Here is an 18,546-nt window from a genome sequence, read left to right as displayed (position 1 = left end):
GCATTAAGCACTTCCTCTGCGCCTCGCTTTACGGCTTGTCGCCGCTCTTATCTACCTTTACGACGGACGGTGACGCTTTACGGCAGCGGGAAGCACGGCGCGGGCGGCGGGGTCTGTGGGGCGGGGGGGGCAATGGGGGGGTTACAAAGAATCAATGGGGGGCAATGGGGGGGGGATAAGGGACCAATGGGGGGTAATGGGGGCAATGGGGGGTAGCAGGGAGATAATGGGGTGGTAACGGGGCAGTTGTGGGCCGCTAGGTGTTAATTGGGGCCTATGAGGGGTAATTTGGGTGCATTGGGATCATTGTGGGGCAGTGGAGCGCTATAGGGGTCAATGGGGGGCACTATGGGGTCACCTGGGGGGCAATGGGGGCACTATGGGGTTACATGGGGGGCAATGGGGGGCACTATGGGGTTACCTGGGGGCAATGGGGGCATTATGGGGTTACATGGGGGGCAATGGGGGGCAATGGGGTTTCTTGGGGTCACCTGGGGGCAGTGGAGATCTTTAGGGTTCCTTATGGGGCACTATGGGGTTACCTGGGAGTCAGTGGGGTTCTTTGGGGTTTCTTGGGGCAGTGGGGTTCTTTGGGGGGCACTGGGGGCATTATGGGGTTCTTTGGGGGCAGTGTGGTTCTTTGTGGGGCACTATGGGGTTTTTGGGGTCCCCTGGGCCGTGTTTTGTGTCTGTGGTGCATCCTGTCCCCCCCAGCCCCGCCATGGCGCGATGCCCCTGGCCGTGAGGTGGCCGTTCCCTGCGGGGCCGCCGCTCTGCAGCCGCCTGGTGCTGGGCCTGGTGGGCACCTACAGCTGCCTGTGGACCCGTGAGTGCCCCCCAGCCCTGAGCCTTACCCAGCACTGAGGGGTGGGGGTCCTCACCTTGTCCCCCCCCCCATTACAGGGTACCTGAACCGCCTGCGGGTGCACAACGCTGAGGTGCTTCATGAGCTGGTGGAGCGACGGGGGCCGCGCACCCCCCTCCTCACCCTCTCCAATCATCAGTCCTGCATGGATGACCCACACTTGTGGGGTGCGTGGGGCTGGGGGGGGCTCAATAGTGGCTGGGGGGGTGTTTTGGGGGGGCTCAATAGTGGCTGGGGGGGGTATTTTGGGGGGGCTCAATAGTGGCTGGGGGGGGTATTTTGGGGGGCTCAATAGTGGCTGGGGGGGGTATTTTGGGGGGGCTCAATAGTGGCTGGGGGGGGTATTTTGGGGGGGCTCAATAGTGGCTGGGGGGGGTATTTTGGGGGGGCTCAATAGTGGCTGGGGGGGGGTATTTTGGGGGGGCTCAATAGTGGCTGGGGGGGGTATTTTGGGGGGCTCAATAGTGGCTGGGGGGGTTATTTTGGGAAGGCTCAATAGTGGCTGGGGGGGGGTATTTGGGGAGTTCTCTGGGGGTCCCATGGGGGCGTCTCATTGTCTCTGTGCCCTTTTGCCACCCCCAGGTTCCCTGAAGCTTCGCCACATTTGGAGCCTTCACAAGATGCGCTGGTGAGATCCAGGGGGTGGTGGGGGGTGGGTGAGGCTTCCCATTGCCCCCCCCTCATATTGTGGCCAACCCCAGGACCCCCACGGCCGCAGACATTTGCTTCACCCGAGAGCTGCACTCACGGTTCTTCAGCCTGGGCCGCTGCGTCCCGGTGTGTCGCGGTGAGGGCTGTTACTGGGAGCACACGGGGAGACCCGGGGGGGCTCCGTTCATCGCGGGTGGGGGGCTCCGTTCATCCCAGGTGGGGGGGCTCCATTCATCGCGGGTGGGGGGCTCCGTTCATCCTGGGTGGGGGGCTTCGATCTCCGCAGGGGACGGCGTGTACCAGCGTGGGATGGACTTCATCCTGGAGAAACTCAATCAGGGAGATTGGGTGCACGTCTTCCCCGAGGGTACGGGGGGTCTGAGGGGTCTTGGGGGGGTTGATGGGGGGGGTGGGACTCAGAGTCCCGTCCTAATGCCCTCCCTGTTATGGTTCCCACAGGCAAAGTGAACATGGGGCAGGAGTTCGTGCGCTTCAAGTGGGGTGAGACCCCCGTGCCCGTCATCCCCCCCCGTGCCCCACGTTTTCCTCCCTGTACCTCACGGTTCCCCCCGTGTCCCAGCCAGGCATCGGGAGGCTCCTGGCTGAGTGTCGCCTGGACCCCATCGTGCTGCCCCTGTGGCACGGCGGTGAGTGGAGATTTGTAGGTTTTTGTTAGGGGGAGGGATGGGGGTTTGCTGTGGGGCTGGGCCCTGCTATGGGGCCAAGCCTTGCTGCTGAACATTGCTGACCCCATTGTTCCAGGCATGAATGATGTGCTGCCCAATGCCCCCCCCTACGTTCCCCGTGTGGGAAAGGTGAGTTGTTTGAGGGGGGAAATGGCACAAAAATAACACGCTGGGGGCGTTGGTGGGTGCTGACACTGTCCCACAGCGGATCACGGTGGTTGTGGGGCGACCGTTCAGCGTCCGACCCCTCCTGGAGCGGCTGAAGGCTGAAGGCACCTCGACAGTGAGTGTTTGTGGGGTCGTGGGGCTGCTCTGCCCCATTTGCAGGTTGTGGGGTGGGGGAGGTTCTGTGGGTCCCTTCCCGTACCTGTGTCCTGTAGGTGGAGATGAGGAAAGCGCTGACAGATTTTGTGCAGCGGGAATTCGAGGCACTGAGGAGCCACGCACGGACCTTACACCCAACCTCATAACCCATAACCTGTGGGGCTGCCCCACAGACAGACAGACAGACAGTGCCAATAAAGGTGGTCGTATTTTACAGCCCCCTCCACATTGTGTCCCCTCAGTCCCACAGATGTGGGGACGCCACTCCTGATCCCAAACCTTTATTGAAGCTCAAACAATGGGGTGAGAAAGGTGAGCAGGGGCAGAGCCCCCAAAATGGGGCTAAAAACCCCCAGACGGGGCCAAAGCCGCACCCTGGGGCTCAGCCCCCATCCCGCCACCCTATAACAGAAGTGCAGTTCCCCGTTGCCTCGCAGGTGAGTGAACCTCCTTAGGAACTAAGTCCCAGTGGCTGTGGTGTGGTCCCGGATGGAGGCCGTCCCATCACTCCTCCTTCTTGTCTCGGGGGCCGTCGTGGGCTGCCTGGTGGGGGGGGGATAAACAGAATGACCCCTCTGTGCCCCTACAGCCCATCCCAGCCCCTCTCCCACTGCCCCCATCCATCCCAGCCCCTCTCCCACTGCCCCCATCCATCCCAGCCCCTCTCCCTCTGTCCCCATCCATCCCAGCCCCTCTCCCTCTGTCCCCATCCATCCCAGCCCCTCTCCCTCTGTCCCCATCCATCCCAGCCCCTCTCCCACTGCCCCCATTAATCCCAGCCCCTCTCCCACTGCCCCCATTAATCCCAGCCCCTCTCCCACTGCCCCCATCCATCCCAGCCCATCTCCCACTGCCCCCATCCATCCCAGCCCCTCTCCCACTGTCCCCATCCATCCCAGCCCATCTCCCACTGCCCCCATTAATCCCAGTCCATCTCCCACTGCCCCCATTAATCCCAGCCCCTCTCCCATTGCTCCCAGTCCCTTCATTACCTGCAGCTTCGCGTGCTGCTCCAGCAGCCGGTCGTACTCCCGTGTCAGCCCCTCTGCCTGTCGCCTCATGGCCTGCACCTCATTCTCTGCCTTCTCCAGAGCTGTGGGGCAGGGAGGTCACCCCATAGAGCCCCCCTGCACCACCCCACCCCATTTCTCCTGCCCTTACTGCGCTTGCTGGCTGCCAGCTCCTCCTTCAGCTTCTCCACCTTTGCCTTCAGACTCTCATTCTCAGCCCGGCTGGGGGGTGCCGTGTCCTCTCCTGCCTCTTGCAGTTGCTGCAGGATGGGATGGAAGGTGTCAGAACCCCAATGACCACCTTAAACCCCCCCCAGAACCCCAGTATATCCCCTGGGACCCCACACAAAGCCACCCCCCCCCCATTTCACCTTACGCAACGCCTCGTTGTCCTCCATGTAGCGCCGCGCTGCCTGGCTCGCCCCCTCCGCCTGCTTGCGGAACGCTTGGCTGGACGCCCCCAGCTGCGCTTGCTGCGAGATCAGGGTGACCAGGCGCCGCAACAGGCTGCAAATGGGGACGTCAGCAGAGCCGTGCCCACCCCCCCCGGGACCCCATTCCTTCCTATGTACTCACAAGGACAGCAGCAGAGCAAAGCCGGCCAAGTAAAGGTTGCGTTGGGCTCGGAACAGCCGCATGTGGAAGTGCTCCAGAGCCCCCGGGGTGCTGGGCAGCGCTGCACGCTCAGGGGCGTTGTACTTACGGGTCTCCCTGTAGGCGTCTGTAGGGTGGGAGGTTATGGGGTGTTTGTTAGGGGTTATACAGAGGTTATGGGGTGTTAGGGTTATATAGAGGTTATGGGGTGTTAGGGGTTATACAGAGGTTATGGGGTGTTTGTTAGGGGTTATACAGAGGTGATGGAGACCCTATTAAACATTAGGATGGGGTCCTTGGGGTCGTCCCAATGGAGCTTTGTGGGTCCCCGTGGCTTTTGGGCAGCACCCCCCACCCTGGGCGGGGGTTGGAGTTATGGGGGGGGCTCAGGGCTCCATAGAGGCCGCGGAACACGTGGGAATGTATAGGATTAAGGAGAAATTAAAGGGGTTTAGGGGGAGTCGCACCCAGCAGCAGCAGCACCAGGATGACGATGAGCACCACGAAGGCCGTGTTGCCGTAGGCCACCGCCAGCCCCACCAGCCGCGACTTGAAGATCTTCTGCCATCTGTGGGGTGTTTATGGGGGGGTTAAGGGGGATTCCCGGCTTTGGGGACGCCCCCCCCCCCCCCACCCTGCTCACCTGGTGGGGGACACGAAGGGGACGCAGAGCAGCAGCACCAGGAAAACCTCGGCGTAAAGGAATGTGGCCACCACCGTCCACTGCAGACTCATGGCGGCCTGGGGGGGAACAGCGTCAACAGGACCCCAATAATCCCCATAAGGATCCCTAAGGACCCCAATAACTCCCATAAGGATCCCTAAGGACCCCAATAACTCCCATAAGGACCCCAATAATTCCCATAAGGATCCCTAAGGACCCCAATAATGCCCATAAGGACCCCACTAATGCCCATAAGAATCCCTAAGGACCCCAATAATTCCCCTAAAGACCCCAATAATTCCCATAAGGATCCTTAAGGACCCCAATAATTCCCATAAGGACCCCAATAATTCCCATAAGGATCCTTAAGGACCCCAATAACTCCCATAAGGATCCTTAAGGACCCCAATAACTCCCCGGCCCACCCCAATCCCCGTAGGAAGCCCCATTGCCGCCATAATCCCCCCATTAACCCCCTCCATCCCCCATTAACCCCCTCGTTCCCCCTCCCCCCGCCCCCCCTCGCCCCGCACCAGCCGCTGCCCCGCCGCCCACCGACGGAAACAGGAAGCTGCCCACCGGAAGTGCCCGCCCACGTCGGAGCTGGCGACCAATCAGCGCCGCATCGCGGGTCTCCTGCAGCGATGGGCGTTCATTGGGCGTTCGCGAAAACAATGGCGCCCACTAAATGAGGCGTTATATCCCGCAATGCACCTTGCCGGAAGTGACGCTATTGCGCATGATCAAAATGGCGACCGCTAATTGCCACGTTATATCCCAGAATACACCATACCGGAAGCGACACTACTGCGCATGGGCAAAATGGCGACCTCCAGATGCCTCGTTATGCCTCGTTATATCCCACAACCCACCTTGCCGGAAGTGATGCTATTGCGCATGTTCAAAATGGCGACCTCCAGATGCCTCGTTATGCCTCGTTATATCCCACAATGCACCATACCGGAAGCTACCATACTGCGCATGATCAAAATGGCGACCTCCAAGTGCCTCGTTATGCCTCGTTATATCCCACAATCCACCTTGCCGGAAGCGATACTATTGCGCATGTTCAAAATGGCGACCTCCAGTTGCCTCGTTATGCCACGTTATATCCCACAATGCACCATACCGGAAGCTACCATACTGCGCATGATTAAAATGGCGACCTCCAAGTGCCTCGTTATGCCGCGTTATATCCCACAATGCACCATACCGGAAGCTACCCTACTGCGCATGATCAAAATGGCGACCTCCAGGTGCCTCGTTATGCCGCGTTATATCCCACAATGCACCATACCGGAAGCTACCCTACTGCGCATGATCAAAATGGCGGCCTCCAGATGCCTCGTTATGCCGCGTTCGATCCCACAATGCACCTTGCCGGAAGTGACGCTATTCCTCACTATGAAAATGGCGCCCGCGACGTGCCGGGACTCTGTGGGGCTTTATTGGGCACTGTGGGGCTCACTGGGGCTTCTATGGGGCTCTGTGGGGCTCTATGGGGCACTGTGGGGCTCTATGGGGCACTGTGGGGCTTCAATGGGGCTTCTATGGGGCTCTGTCGGGCTTCTATTGGGTGCTATGTGTCTCTGTGGCTGTGTGGGGCCTCCACCATCACCACCATCATTCCCCTCACAGCACCCACATCACTGCCCCCCCACCATCACCCCCATCAACCTCATCAACCCCATCAGCACCATCACCCCCATCGCCCCCATTGTCACCATCACCCCCATTATCCCCATTACCCCCATTACCCCACCATAGTCCCCCCACAGTTCACCACCACTGGTACCTCTCCCCCATTCATCACCGTTGTCCACCACCATCCACCGCTGTCACACCCATCACCTCCCCCCCACGTCACTGCCCACTTCCAAGTGGTTTTCTTCCACTCTAACCCGTCTTTTCTTGGTTTTCTTCTAATCTAACCCAAATTTTCTTGGTTTTCTTCCGCTCTGACCCGTCTTTTCTAGGTTTTACCTCGCCGTAATTTGTAAGTACTTGTTTTTCTTACACTCTAATCTGGCTTTTCCTGGTTTTCTTCTGCTCTTATTCTGCTTTTCTTGGTTTTCTTCCGCTTTACCCGTCTTTTCTTGTTTTTCTTGCACTCTAACCCAGCTTTTCTTGTATTTCTTCCGATCTAAACCTGCTTTTCTTGGTTTTCATATGCTCCAAAACATCTTTTCTTGGTTTTCCTCTGCTCTAACCCGTCTTATCTTGGTTTTCTTCTGCTCTAACTCTGGTTTTCTTGGTTTTCATCCGCTCTAACCCAACTTTTCCTTGTTTTCTGCTCTAACCCATCTTTTCTTGGATTTCTTCTGCTCTAACCTTGCTTTTCTTGGTTTTCATACAGTGGAACCCGTTTTTTCTTGGTTTTATTTTGCTATACCCTGCTTTTCTTGGTTTTCTCCCACTATACACCATTTTTCTTGGTTTTCTTCCGCTCTAGCCCAGCTTTTCTTGGTTTTCTTCTCCACTAACCCATCTTTACTTGGTTTTCTTCTGCTCTAACCTGTCATTACTTGGTTTTCTTCTGCTCTAACCCTGTTTTTATTGGTTTTCTTCTGCCACACTTGGCTTTTCTTGATTTTATTCCACTCTAACCCGTCATTACTTGGTTTTTTTCCGCTCTAACCCGTCTTTACTTGGTTTTCTTCTGCTCTATCATGTCTTCTCTTGGTTTTCTTCTGCTCTAACCCTGTTTTTCTTGGTTTTCTTCCGCTCTAATTCGACTTTTCCTTGTTTTCTTCTGCTCTATCCTGTCTTTTCTTGTTTTTTTCTGCTGTAACCCAGTTCTTCTTGGTTTTCTTCTCCTCTAACCCCTCTTTCCTTGGTTTTCTTCCGCTATAACCCGACTTTTCCTTGTTTTCTTCTGCTCTATTCTGTTTTTTCTTGGTTTTCTTCTCCTCTAACCCATCTTTTCTTGGTTTTCTTCCGCTCTAACCCGACTTTTCCTTGTTTTCTTCTGCTCTATCATGTCTTCTCTTGGTTTTCTTCTGCTGTAATCTTGCTGTGGTATGGTTTCCGTGCACTCTAACCCGGTTTTTTCTTGGTTTTATTTTGCTGTATACTGCTTTTCTTGGTTTTCTTCCGCTATTTGCCGTTTTTCTTGGTTTTCTTCCGCTATAACCCTGCTTTTCTTGGTTTTCTTCTGGTCTAACCCTGGTTTTCTTGGTTTTCTTCCGCTCTAACCCGACTTTTCCTTGTTTTCTTCTGCTCTATCATGTCTTTTCCTGAGAACTAAGTGTTCTCTGTTCATCTATTATGGGGTCCTTTTTCACTATTCAGTCTATCATCTACTCATCATCACATTCCAACATGGTTCCTTGTGTAACTCCATTGATACCTCCACATCTACATACAGCTTCATTGTCAAACATCAGCTCCGTGTCCCCCCCCATTGGCACCTCAACATCCCCCCCCAAACATCTCTGCCCCCCATCAGCTCAGCATTATTCCATTATCAGAACCAGAACTCACCTCCTGTAGTGCTGTTTCAGGCTGAGCAATGTGATGGCGGAGAAGCCAAGTCCTGGGGCTCCATCCAGCAGCTCTTGGTCCAAGGCAGCAACAGAGCAGAAGAGCTTCTTCATGTGGGTAGATGTGACCTCAGCGAGGAGCTCCAGCAAATACCTGCTGCCTCCCAGTGCCAGCCCTTATATGAGCACCAGGAGGGGGCGGAGCCAGCCCTGCAGCCAATCGGATGCGTTGCCTGCACTTGGGCTGTACTGCTGTGTCTCCGCCCCATCATGGCTTCCAACCATGACTAAGCATTTCTATTATATCACTCTAATTATATCATGATATCATCGCCCCCATCACCCCCCATCGTTCCAATGTCCCCCCCCATAACCTCCCCATCATCCCAACATCCCCCCAGCATCAACCTCAGAGTGGTGCCCACAGTGTCACCCCATTGCGACACTGAGATCTGCACCCCCGTGTCCATATACCGTGCTGTCATTTCTCCTCTATCCATAACCCTCCCCTTTAAGAACAAATAAATATAATTATTCACCTGTTATTGTTTTGTTTTTGTCTTTGTTCTTGATTGGAGCTGTTATGTAACATCCTAATTGGGCACCTGCTGAGGGGAGGGGACCACCCCATGGGCACAGGTGGGGGCCGTTGAGCTGTGGACTGTGATTGGTTGGAGCCTGGCTCCTCCCCTCCTTGACTGGTATTTAAGGGCTGGGAAGGGCAGGGGGCAGCATCAGTTCCAGCTCGGTGCTCCTATGGGAGCATTGAGGGAGAGGATTCTCCTTCTTTCTGCTTTCGAGCTCTGGATGCCATATGGGATGCGACTCTGCTTGGAGATCCTTTCCTTTGGGGTCAGTGGTGAGTCTTTGGCTTTGCAATGGGGTAAGGAATTTCTTCTTTATTACTGGGCTGATGTCTTCTCCTTTTGATTGCTCCTAACAGCACTTATGGATGGGGGTGAGAAGGAGCTGTATCTAGAGCCTCCTTCCTTTGGATGGAGGGCTCAGCCTTCACAATGGGGTGATCAATCCCTTCTTTATTGCAGGGTTTGGGGGTGGAATGGGTCACTTTGGGATGCTCCATCCCTACAGGTGTTTGAGGCTGTGGGACCTTGGTGTGGTGGTTGGGTACTGTCCCCATAGCAGGAGGGTTGAAAGGAGATGGTCATTCTTGTCCTCAGTGCTGATCATCATTTGATTCTATGCTCATATATTGCAGAGTATCAGCCCCAGTGCTGGCTCCTATGGGACGCTGTTCATCACTATCTCCATCTGGACACGGAGCCATTGGCTGCTGCTCTCTGGACTCGCTTCTACAGCCAGTTCTTCATCCATCTCATCATCTTCCCGTCCACTTGGTGTCTTCATCACTTGGACATGAGGACACTGTGGGGTCCTGTATCAGAGGCCTTGTTGAAGTCTAAGTAGATGATATCAGCAGGTCTTCCTTTGTCTGCTGATGTATCAGTGCCATCACAGAAGTCTATGAGGTCAGTCAATGAGGATTTGCCCTTGGTGAGGCCGTGTTGGTTCTCCATCGTCACCTCCTGCCTTCCATGAGCCCTGGGTCCTTCTATGAGGATCTCCATCGTCACCTCCTGCCTTCCATGAGCCCTGGGTCCTTCTATGAGGATCTCCATCATCACCTCCTGCTTCCATGAGCCCTGTGTCCTTCTATGAGGATCTCCATCATCACCTCCTGCTTCAATGAGCCCTGGGTCCTTCGATGAGGATCTCCATCATCACCTCCTGCTTCCATGAGCCCTGTGTCCTTCTATGAGGATCTCCATCATCACCTCCTGCTTCAATGAGCCCTGGGTCCTTCGATGAGGATCTCCATCATCACCTCCTGCCTTCCATGAGCCCTGTGTCCTTCTATGAGGATCTCCATCATCACCTCCTGCTTCAATGAGCCCTGGGTCCTTCGATGAGGATCTCCATCATCACCTCCTGCCTTCCATGAGCCCTGGGTCCTTCTATGAGGATCTCCATCATCACCTCCTGCCTTCCATGAGCCCTGGGTCCTTCTATGAGGGTCTCCATCATCACCTCCTGCTTCAATGAGCCCTGGGTCCTTCGATGAGGATCTGCTTTGTGGTCATTCCCAGCACAGCAGTGGGACCGACGGCTCAGCCGTTCCTGGGCTCATCCCTTCTACCTTCCTACAAAGGAGCGCCATGTTGGCCGTGTTTCTGCTCAGCGGACTGCACCCCATTGTCACCACTTCTCAGTCTGCGATGCATCTCATCTGGACTCATAGACTGTTTGATTTCAAGACCTTGGTTGGTCTTGCACTGGGTTGTTGACCTTATAAGGTCCAATGGGGTCTTATGTGGGGCCCTATTGGTTCCAATGGGGTCTCATGGGGCCCTATTGGTTCCAACATCCCTCCCTACCAAACCCAAGGTGAGTGCTGTGTCTTTGTGTTGCCCTGCAGATGTGGGCAGTGCCTTCATTGTTGTGTTGTGTCCAACAGGTTCCAGCAGAGCACAGAGATGTGCGGCTCCTGTTGAGAGCAGCGAGGAACAGAAACCTGCATTGCTTGGACCCAGCTTTGCTGATGGTAACTCTCAGCCCAGCAGGTAAGGGCAGCACACAGCAATTGGTTTTTACCTGTTCCATACTGAAATTGAAGGTAATGTTCCATTATTATAATAATGTCTGCTCTCATCTGTCTGCTTTCTCTTTTCCTCTGTTCTCTGCTGTTTCTCCATCATTTCCTGCAGTGTTTCCTTTGTTCTCACTTTATGTTCTGTTCATTCTATGGGCCTTGTTGCTCATTTTGGTGCTTCATTCCCTTCCGCCTTTCATTCCATGTTGGAGTTCCAAGCAGTTTCCTCTGCTGCCTTGCCCTCCATTTTGATGATCTTCCCAATGTTCTATTGGGCCTTGCCCCCCATCCTGATGTTTCTTGTAGTGCCCTTTTGGGCCTTGCCCCCCATCTTGATGTTTCTTGTAGTGCCCTTTTGGGCCTTGCCCCCCATCTTGATGTTTCTTGTAGTGCCCTTTTGGGCCTTGCCATTCATCTTGGTGTTTGCTGCAGTTTTCTCTTCAGCTTTGCCCTCCATCTTGATGTTCCTTGCAGTGATCTTTTGGGCCTTGTCCTCATCTTGATGTTCTGCGTGATGTTCTCTTGGGCCTTGCCATCCATCTTGATGTTTTACATGATCTTTTTTTGGCCCTTGCCCTCCATCTTGATGTTTTACGTGATCTTTTTTTGGCCCTTGCCCTCCATCTTGATGTTTCAGCATTGCTGTTTTGGGCCTTGCCCTCTGTTTTGCAGTTCCATGCAGCGTTCTTTTAGGCCTTGCCCTACATCTTGATGTTGTATGTGCCCTTTTGGGCCTTGCTCTCCATCTTGATGTTCTTTTAATGCCCTTTTGGGCGTTGTTCTCCATCTTGATGTTCCTTTAATGCCCTTTTGGGCCTTGTTCTCCATCTTGCTGTTCCCTGCCATGTTCTCTTGGGCCATGCCCTCCTTTTTGTTGTTCCTGCAGTGTTCTTTTGATGTTTCCATTTGGCCTCCTACTCCGCCTTCCCTTTGACCTCTGTTCTTGGTGTTTCATACCACTCTCCTTGCTGTTGCTTTCCCTTGTGCTTTCCCTTGGCTGTTCTCTTACTGTTGCCCTTGCCTTACTGTTGGTGTTTGCTTTGCTTTTCTTTTGTTGGGGCTTTCTGTGCTTGTTCTGCTGCCTTTGGCTCTATGGGGTTTGCTGGGAGGCAGCATTCATGGTAATCTTGACCTTAAGGGAACTTTATGGGATAATTGCAGGAACTTCATGGCCTTAATGGGAAATTTAGTGATAATTGCAGTTTTCTGTAGAGTATCTGTAAACCTAGCTCTTTGTTTTTAAGTAACCTTCATTCTAATCATAGTGCCAAATACCATTTTAAGGTAACTGCACCTTTAACCTTAGAAATAGCATTACTTCTATTTCTAATAGTATTTATTCTATCCCTAATAGCATGGATTCTATCCTACTGATGAGAGCAGCTAGGAACAGAAACCTGCATTGCCTGGAATGCTCCAGACCCAGCTTTGCTGATGGTAACTCTCAGCCCAGCAGGTAAGGGCAGCACACACAATTGCTTTTTACCTGTTCCATACTGAAATTGAAGGTAACGTTCCATTATTATAATGATAATATCTGCTCTCATCTGTCTGCATTCTCTTTTCCTCTGTTCTCTGCTGTTTCTCCAGCATTTCCTGCAGTGTTTCCTTTGTTCTCACTTTATGTTCTGTTCATTCTATGGGCCTTGTTGCTCATTTTGGTGCTTCATTCCCTTCAGCCTTTCATTCCATGTTGGAGTTCCAAGCAGTTTCCTCTGCTGCCTTGCCCTCCATTTTGATGATCTTCCCAATGTTCTATTGGGCCTTGCCCCCCATCTTGATGTTTCTTGTAGTGCCCTTTTGGGCCTTGCCCTCCATCTTGATGTTTCTTGTAGTGCCCTTTAGGGCCTTGCCCCCCATCCTGATATTTCTTGTAGTGCCCTTTTGGGCCTTGCCCCCCATCTTGATGTTTCTTGTAGTGCCCTTTTGGGCCTTGCCATCCATCTTGGTGTTTGCTGCAGTTTTCTCTTCAGCTTTGCCCTCCATCTTGATGTTCCTTGCAGTGTTCTTTTGGGCCTTGTCCTCATCTTGATGTTCTGCGTGATGTTCTCTTAGGCCTTGCCCTCCATCTTGATGCTTTACGTGATCTTTTTTTGGCCCTTGCCCTCCATCTTGATGTTTCAGCAGTGCTGTTTTGGGCCTTGCCCTCTGTTTTGCAGTTCCATGCAGTGTTCTTTTAGGCCTTGCCCTACATCTTGAAGTTGTATGTGCCCTTTTGGGCCTTGCTCTCCATCTTGATGTTCCCTGCAGTGTTCTTTATGGCCTTGCTCTAATTTGCAGTTCTATGCAGCATTCTTTTGGGTCTTACTCTCTGTTTCATTGTTCCCTTTGTTGTTGTCTTGGCTCTCCACGCTGTTTTCCCTTTGGCCTTTGTTCTTGGTGTTTCCTATAATGGTCTGTTTGCTGTTGCTTTTGCTTTGGCTTTCCCTTGGCTTTCCTTAATGCTTTTGTCCTTGTCTTACCCTTGGCTGCTTGCTTTGCTTTTCTGTTGCAGTGTCTTTCTGTGGTTGTTCTGCTTGTCTTTGGGATTTGCTGGGAGGTTTTGTTTGTGTTAATCTTGATCTGCTCCCCCGGCTTAATGCGGGTTGTAGTGATAAAGTCTGTAACCTGTATTTGTTAATGGAACTGAAATTTACCTAATATTTACCCAATACTCAAGGCGTCTGTTATGATAAATGCAGTCATAAAAGTGATGCTCAGTGCTTTATGTGAAAGTCACTTTAATTATGATCGTAGTGTGGGATACAATTGTTAAACTTACTGCAAATCTAGACTTAAAAGTAGCATTAATTATATCCATAATAACATTAATTATATCCCTAATAGCATTAATTCTAGCCCAGTGCCTTCATTGCTGTGTTGTATCCAACAGGTTCCAGCAGAGCACAGAGAGCGAGGAACAGAAACCTGCATTGCTTGGACCCAGCTTTGCTGATGGTAACTCTCAGCCCAGCAGGTAAGGGCAGCACACAGCAATTGGTTTTCACTTGTTATGTACTGAGATGTGAGGTTAGTGTTTCTGAGCTCATTTCTGCACTCCGTGGTGTCCTATGGGCTGTCTGTGCTTGTCCTACTGTGTTGTCTTTGTGTTTGGTCTTTGCTGTTGCTCAGTTGTTTCTTGCAGTGTTTTCCTTGCCCTCCATTTTGACATTCTTTGAGGCATTCTTTTGGGCCTTGCCCTCCATTTTGGCATTCCTTGCATTGTTCTCTTTGGCTTTGCCCTCCATTTTGGTGTATCTTGCATCATTCTTTTGGACTTTGCTGTCCATTTAGGCATCCATTGCATCATTCTTTTGGACTTTGCTGTCCATTTAGGCATCCATTGCATCATTCTTTTGGACTTTGCCGTCCATTTAGGCATCCATTGCATCATTCTTTTGGACTTTGCCGTCCATTTAGGCATCCATTGCATCCTTCTTTTGGGCTTTGTAGTCCATTTTGCCATTCCTTTTCTTGTTCTCTTGGGCTTTGCCCTCCTTTTCAGTGTTCCCTGCATCCTTTTGTAGGGCCTTGCCCAATATTTTGATATTCTCTTGGGTGCTTTCTTCCATTTTGCAGTTTCCTGCATCATTTTGTTGCGCCTTTATGTCCCTATTTCTGTTCTCTGCAGTGTTTTGTGTTGTATTATGTTCTGTTTTGATGTTTTTTGTGCTGCTCTTTTGGGCCTTGCTGTTCATTTTGGCATTGTCTGTGTTCTTCTTTTGCACTTTTTGCTCCATTTTGGTGTTTTTTGTAGCAGATTATTGGGCCTTGCCCACTATTTTACATTTTCATGTCCCACTTGTTTCAGCTCATTGATCTAACTATCTGCTTTTCTTCCTTAGGGCCCTTATATTCCTTGGCTGATGGATGTTCCCCTTTGATGCAGCGCTCCTTGCTGCCATGCAGGCGTTCAATAAAGCTTTGGGGGGCTGACGATCCATCACGACAGCACATCAGCTTCATGTTAGTCAATTAACCTCCATTTAATTGGAATTAGCTTTTGAGTTAAGTTCTGTTAACCAATTTGGTTTAAGGTTTGCGTTCAGTTAACCTTACCCAAATTGGTTTTAGGTTTGACATCACACTTAAACAAATTGGTTTTAGCTTAGTAATCTATTAACTTCACCTGCATTGGGTTTTGTTTTGTAATCATTTAACTGAAACTAAATTGGTTTTTGCTTTGTTGTTAATTAATCTTAATCAAGTTGGTTATAGCTTTTTAATTAATTCTTTTAACAAAATTGGCTTTAGCTTTCAATCAGTCATTGTTAATCAAATTGGCTTTAGTTTTGCCAGTATTTTTAATTAAATTGGCTTTAGCTTTGCAATCATTTAATGTTACTTAAATTGGTTGTAGCTTTACAACCATTTAAGTTTAATCTAATTGGCTGTAGCTTTGCAATCTATCTACCTTAATTGAATTGGCTTTAGCTTTGCATTCAATTGATGTTAAACAAATTGGCTTTAACTTTGCTATTATTTAATCCTAACCAAATTGACTTTAGTTTTGCAATCATTTAATGTTACTTAAATTGGTTGTAGCTTTACAACCATTTAAGTATAATCTAATTGGCTGTAGCTTTGCAGTCTATCTATGTTAATTGAATTGGCTTTAGCAAAATTTTAAACTAATTGGCTTTAACTTTGCTATTATTTAACCTTAACCAAATTGGTTTAAGGTTTGATTTCAATTAATATCAGCCAAATTGGCTTTATTTATCCTTGCTTACGGGGCTGGGCTAGCCCATTTTTTTTCTATTAGGGCTAACCCAGCCCCGTAACCTACGTTTAAGGCCTGAGGGAGCCGAGTTGCTTCCCGGCCACTCTTTGACTTGTGCTCATTTGCGGCCACTCTTTGACTTGTGCCTGTTTGTGGCCATTATGAGATTTACGCTGGTTTCAGCGTGTGCAATTATTTTTTGTCAACCAAATTGGCTTTTGTTCTGGAGTCAATTAATTTCAACCCAGATTGGCTTCAGCTTTCTATTCAATTATTGTCAACCAAATTGGATTTTGCTTTGGAATCTAATTATCTAATTCTGATTGGCTTAAGTTTTGCAATCAATTAATCTCAGCTAAATTGGCTTTAGGTTTAAAATTAATTTATGTCAACTAAATTGGCTTCCAATTAACTCAAATTAACTCAAATTAACTCAAATTAACTGAATTTAATTGGCTTTATTTTTGAAATCAAATTATTTTAGCCAAATTGGCTTTATTTATCCTTGCTTACGGGGCTGGGCTAGCCCATTTTTTTTTCTATCCGGGCTAACCCAGCCCCGTAACCACTATCCATGGCCTGAGGGAGCCGAGTTGCTTCCCGGCCACTCTTTGACTCGTGCCCATTTGTGGCCATTTTGAGTTATGCTGGTTTCAGCGCTGTGCTGTTATTTTGAATGTGCCACATTGGCTTTAGCTTTGCAGTCAGTTATTGTTAATCAAATTGGCTTTAATATTGAGTCCATTCATGTTTGTGTTTTTGAGTTCAATTTTGCCTTGCTGTGTATGTAATGTGCTGATGCTGTAATTGTACCTTGTGCCCTGCAATGTACTCTATATTTGGATGCTGCGTCTGTCAACGGCGCTGTGCTCTGTACTCAACATGTTGATGCTGCGCCTGTAACCCGGGATGGACAATTTGCTGTGTATATGGATGTTGTACATGTACAATGTGTTGTGCAATGTGCTCTGTGTGTTGATGTGATGGTTGAACATTGTGCTGTGCCATGTTCTCAATGTATCAATGCTGTGCCTGTAAACTGTGTTGTGCTCTGTATTGACTGTGCTGATGTTTGTACTCAATACTGGGATCTTGTGAGTTGTATCTTGTGCTATTTGTACTGCATATCTGGATGTTGTGCGATGTACTGAACTGCTGTATCCACTTTGTGCTTGTAAATATGATGTTGTTGCTGTATTGTGTTTGTACTATTGTATGAGTTGTATATTGTGTTGTTGGAGCTGTAATAAAGAAACAGTTGTGGTGTGTCGTTAATTGTCATCTGCAGGTGATGGAGCAGAATCTAAGGTAGGTGTGACAGGTAAGTGTGGCATGGTAGCACTAGAAGGGCTGTTAGTTCAGTGTATGTAGTTGTAGTTGTTGCTCAGGTTGATTCTGAGTTAAGTTGTAGCTGCAGTAAATCAGATTGTGTGTGTAGTTGTCACATGCTCAGTGCAGTTGGGATGAACTTAGTTTGTGAGTGTAGATGTGCAAGTTGTTGGTGAACTCAGTTGGTGGAGCTGGTTGACATGATGTTGTAGTTGTTCTTGTTGTGTGTGAACTTTGTTGGCAGAGTAGCTCAGTTTCACGCTGAGTGTTGATTGTGAGCGTAGTTGGTCCAGCAACTAGTGATGTGGAGTTATGAGTGAAGTTGGTTAAGTTACAGCTTAACTTTTGTTGTAAGGACAACTTCTGAGTGAGTGAGTTCGGTTATAGGGTTATAGGGTTATAGGGTTATAGGGTTATAGGGTTATAGGGTTATAGGGTTATAGGGTTATAGGGTTATAGGGTTATAGGGTTATAGGGTTATAGGGTTATAGGGTTATAGGGTTATAGGGTTATAGGGTTATAGGGTTATAGGGTTATAGGGTTATAGGGTTATAGGGTTATAGGGTTATAGGGTTATAGGGTTATAGGGTTATAGGGTTATAGGGTTATAGGGTTATAGGGTTATAGGGTTATAGGGTTATAGGGTTATAGGGTTATAGGGTTATAGGGTTATAGGGTTATAGGGTTATAGGGTTATAGGGTTATAGGGTTATAGGGTTATAGGGTTATAGGGTTATAGGGTTATAGGGTTATAGGGTTATAGGGTTATAGGGTTATAGGGTTATAGGGTTATAGGGTTATAGGGTTATAGGTTATAGGGTTATAGGGTTATAGGGTTATAGGGTTATAGGGTTATAGGGTTATAGGGTTATAGGGTTATAGGGTTATAGGTTTTAGGGTTAGGGTTAGGGTTAGGTTTAGGTTAGGGTTAGGGTTAGGGTTAGTGGTAGGGTTAGGGTTAGGGTTAGGGTTAGGGTTAGGGTTAGGGTTAGGGTTAGGGTTAGGGTTAGGGTTAGGGTTAGGGTTAGGGTTAGGGTTAGGGTTAGGGTTAGGGTTAGGGTTAGGGTTAGGGTTAGGGGTTAGGGTTAGGGTTAGGGTTAGGGTTAGGGTTAGGGTTAGGGTTAGGGTTAGGGTTAGGGTTAGGGTTAGGGTTAGGGTTAGGGTTAGGGTTAGGGTTAGGGTTAGGGTTAGGGTTAGGGTTAGGGTTAGGGTTAGGGTTAGGGTTAGGGTTAGGGTTAGGGTTAGGGTTAGGGTTAGGGTTAGGGTTAGGGTTAGGGTTAGGGGTAGGGTTTAGGGTTAGGGTTAGGGTTAGGGTTAGGGTAGGGTTAGGGTTAGGGTTAGGGTTAGGGTTAGGGTTAGGGTTAGGGTTAGGTTAGGGTTAGGGTTAGGGTAGGTTAGGGTTAGGGTTAGGGTTAGGGTTAGGGTAGGGTAGGTTAGGGTTAGGGTAGGGTTAGGGTTTGGGTAGGGTTAGGGTTAGGGTTAGGGTTAGGGTTAGGGTTAGGGTTAGGGTTAGGGTTAGGGTTAGGGTTAGGGTTAGGGTTAGGGTTAGGGTTAGGGTTAGGGTTAGGGTTAGGGTTAGGGTTAGGGTTAGGGTTAGGGTGGGTTAGGGTTAGGGTTAGGGGTAGGGT

General features: G+C 50.0%; 3 protein-coding genes and 1 long non-coding RNA gene across 8 annotated transcripts; 3 read left to right on the top strand and 1 right to left on the bottom strand.

Annotated features, from left to right (window-relative positions):
* The first annotated feature begins 79 nt into the window (after positions 1–79).
* TAFAZZIN (tafazzin, phospholipid-lysophospholipid transacylase) lies at positions 80–2,752 on the top strand. Of its 3 annotated transcripts, none has more exons than XR_014941876.1 (11): positions 80–111; positions 715–826; positions 904–1,032; positions 1,448–1,493; positions 1,567–1,652; positions 1,803–1,883; positions 1,976–2,017; positions 2,097–2,163; positions 2,279–2,331; positions 2,408–2,485; positions 2,583–2,752. XR_014941876.1 is itself a non-coding variant. In XM_015850670.3 (11 exons), the coding sequence occupies exons 2-11, from the start codon at positions 730–732 to the stop codon at positions 2,670–2,672; spliced, it is 765 nt and encodes a 254-aa protein (XP_015706156.1). In that variant the 5' UTR covers positions 80–111; positions 715–729; the 3' UTR covers positions 2,673–2,752. The 3 variants fall into 3 exon arrangements, 2 of the variants coding, with proteins under 2 accessions (XP_015706156.1, XP_032297600.1); XM_015850670.3 differs by having other exon boundaries at positions 2,101–2,163; XM_032441709.2 differs by having other exon boundaries at positions 1,567–1,883; positions 2,101–2,163.
* A 39-nt stretch (positions 2,753–2,791) lies between these two features.
* LOC107307201 (B cell receptor associated protein 31) lies at positions 2,792–5,531 on the bottom strand. 3 transcript variants are annotated; one of them, XM_015850675.3, is made up of 8 exons: positions 5,374–5,531; positions 4,774–4,871; positions 4,598–4,698; positions 4,113–4,257; positions 3,908–4,043; positions 3,688–3,796; positions 3,519–3,619; positions 2,792–3,069 (listed from the first exon to the last, which is right to left on the bottom strand). In XM_015850675.3, the coding sequence occupies exons 2-8, from the start codon at positions 4,863–4,865 to the stop codon at positions 3,031–3,033; spliced, it is 723 nt and encodes a 240-aa protein (XP_015706161.1). In that variant the 5' UTR covers positions 4,866–4,871; positions 5,374–5,531; the 3' UTR covers positions 2,792–3,030. The 3 variants fall into 3 exon arrangements, with proteins under 3 accessions (XP_015706161.1, XP_015706157.1, XP_015706159.1); XM_015850671.3 differs by having other exon boundaries at positions 5,328–5,384; XM_015850673.3 differs by having other exon boundaries at positions 5,350–5,384.
* A 664-nt stretch (positions 5,532–6,195) lies between these two features.
* LOC116652643 (uncharacterized) lies at positions 6,196–8,821 on the top strand. Its single transcript, XR_014941878.1, has 2 exons — positions 6,196–6,790; positions 8,298–8,821. It is a non-coding gene; the product is annotated as an uncharacterized LOC116652643 (long non-coding RNA).
* Positions 8,822–9,534: 713 nt separating this feature from the next.
* On the top strand, positions 9,535–16,864 carry LOC146751131 (uncharacterized). Its single transcript, XM_085535564.1, has 4 exons — positions 9,535–10,682; positions 10,753–10,858; positions 12,242–12,343; positions 13,760–16,864. Exons 1-4 carry the CDS (start codon positions 10,607–10,609, stop codon positions 13,845–13,847), a joined length of 372 nt encoding a protein of 123 aa, XP_085391690.1. The 5' UTR covers positions 9,535–10,606; the 3' UTR covers positions 13,848–16,864.
* Positions 16,865–18,546: the final 1,682 nt, after the last annotated feature.

The sequence above is a fragment of the Coturnix japonica genome, unplaced genomic scaffold (assembly GCF_054131305.1).
Source record: "Coturnix japonica strain WE unplaced genomic scaffold, WE-NBRP24 Scf130, whole genome shotgun sequence".
Lineage (NCBI taxonomy): Eukaryota > Metazoa > Chordata > Aves > Galliformes > Phasianidae > Coturnix > Coturnix japonica.
Note: the sequence above shows the minus strand (reverse complement) of the source record. Positions and strands in the feature narration are given on the sequence as shown.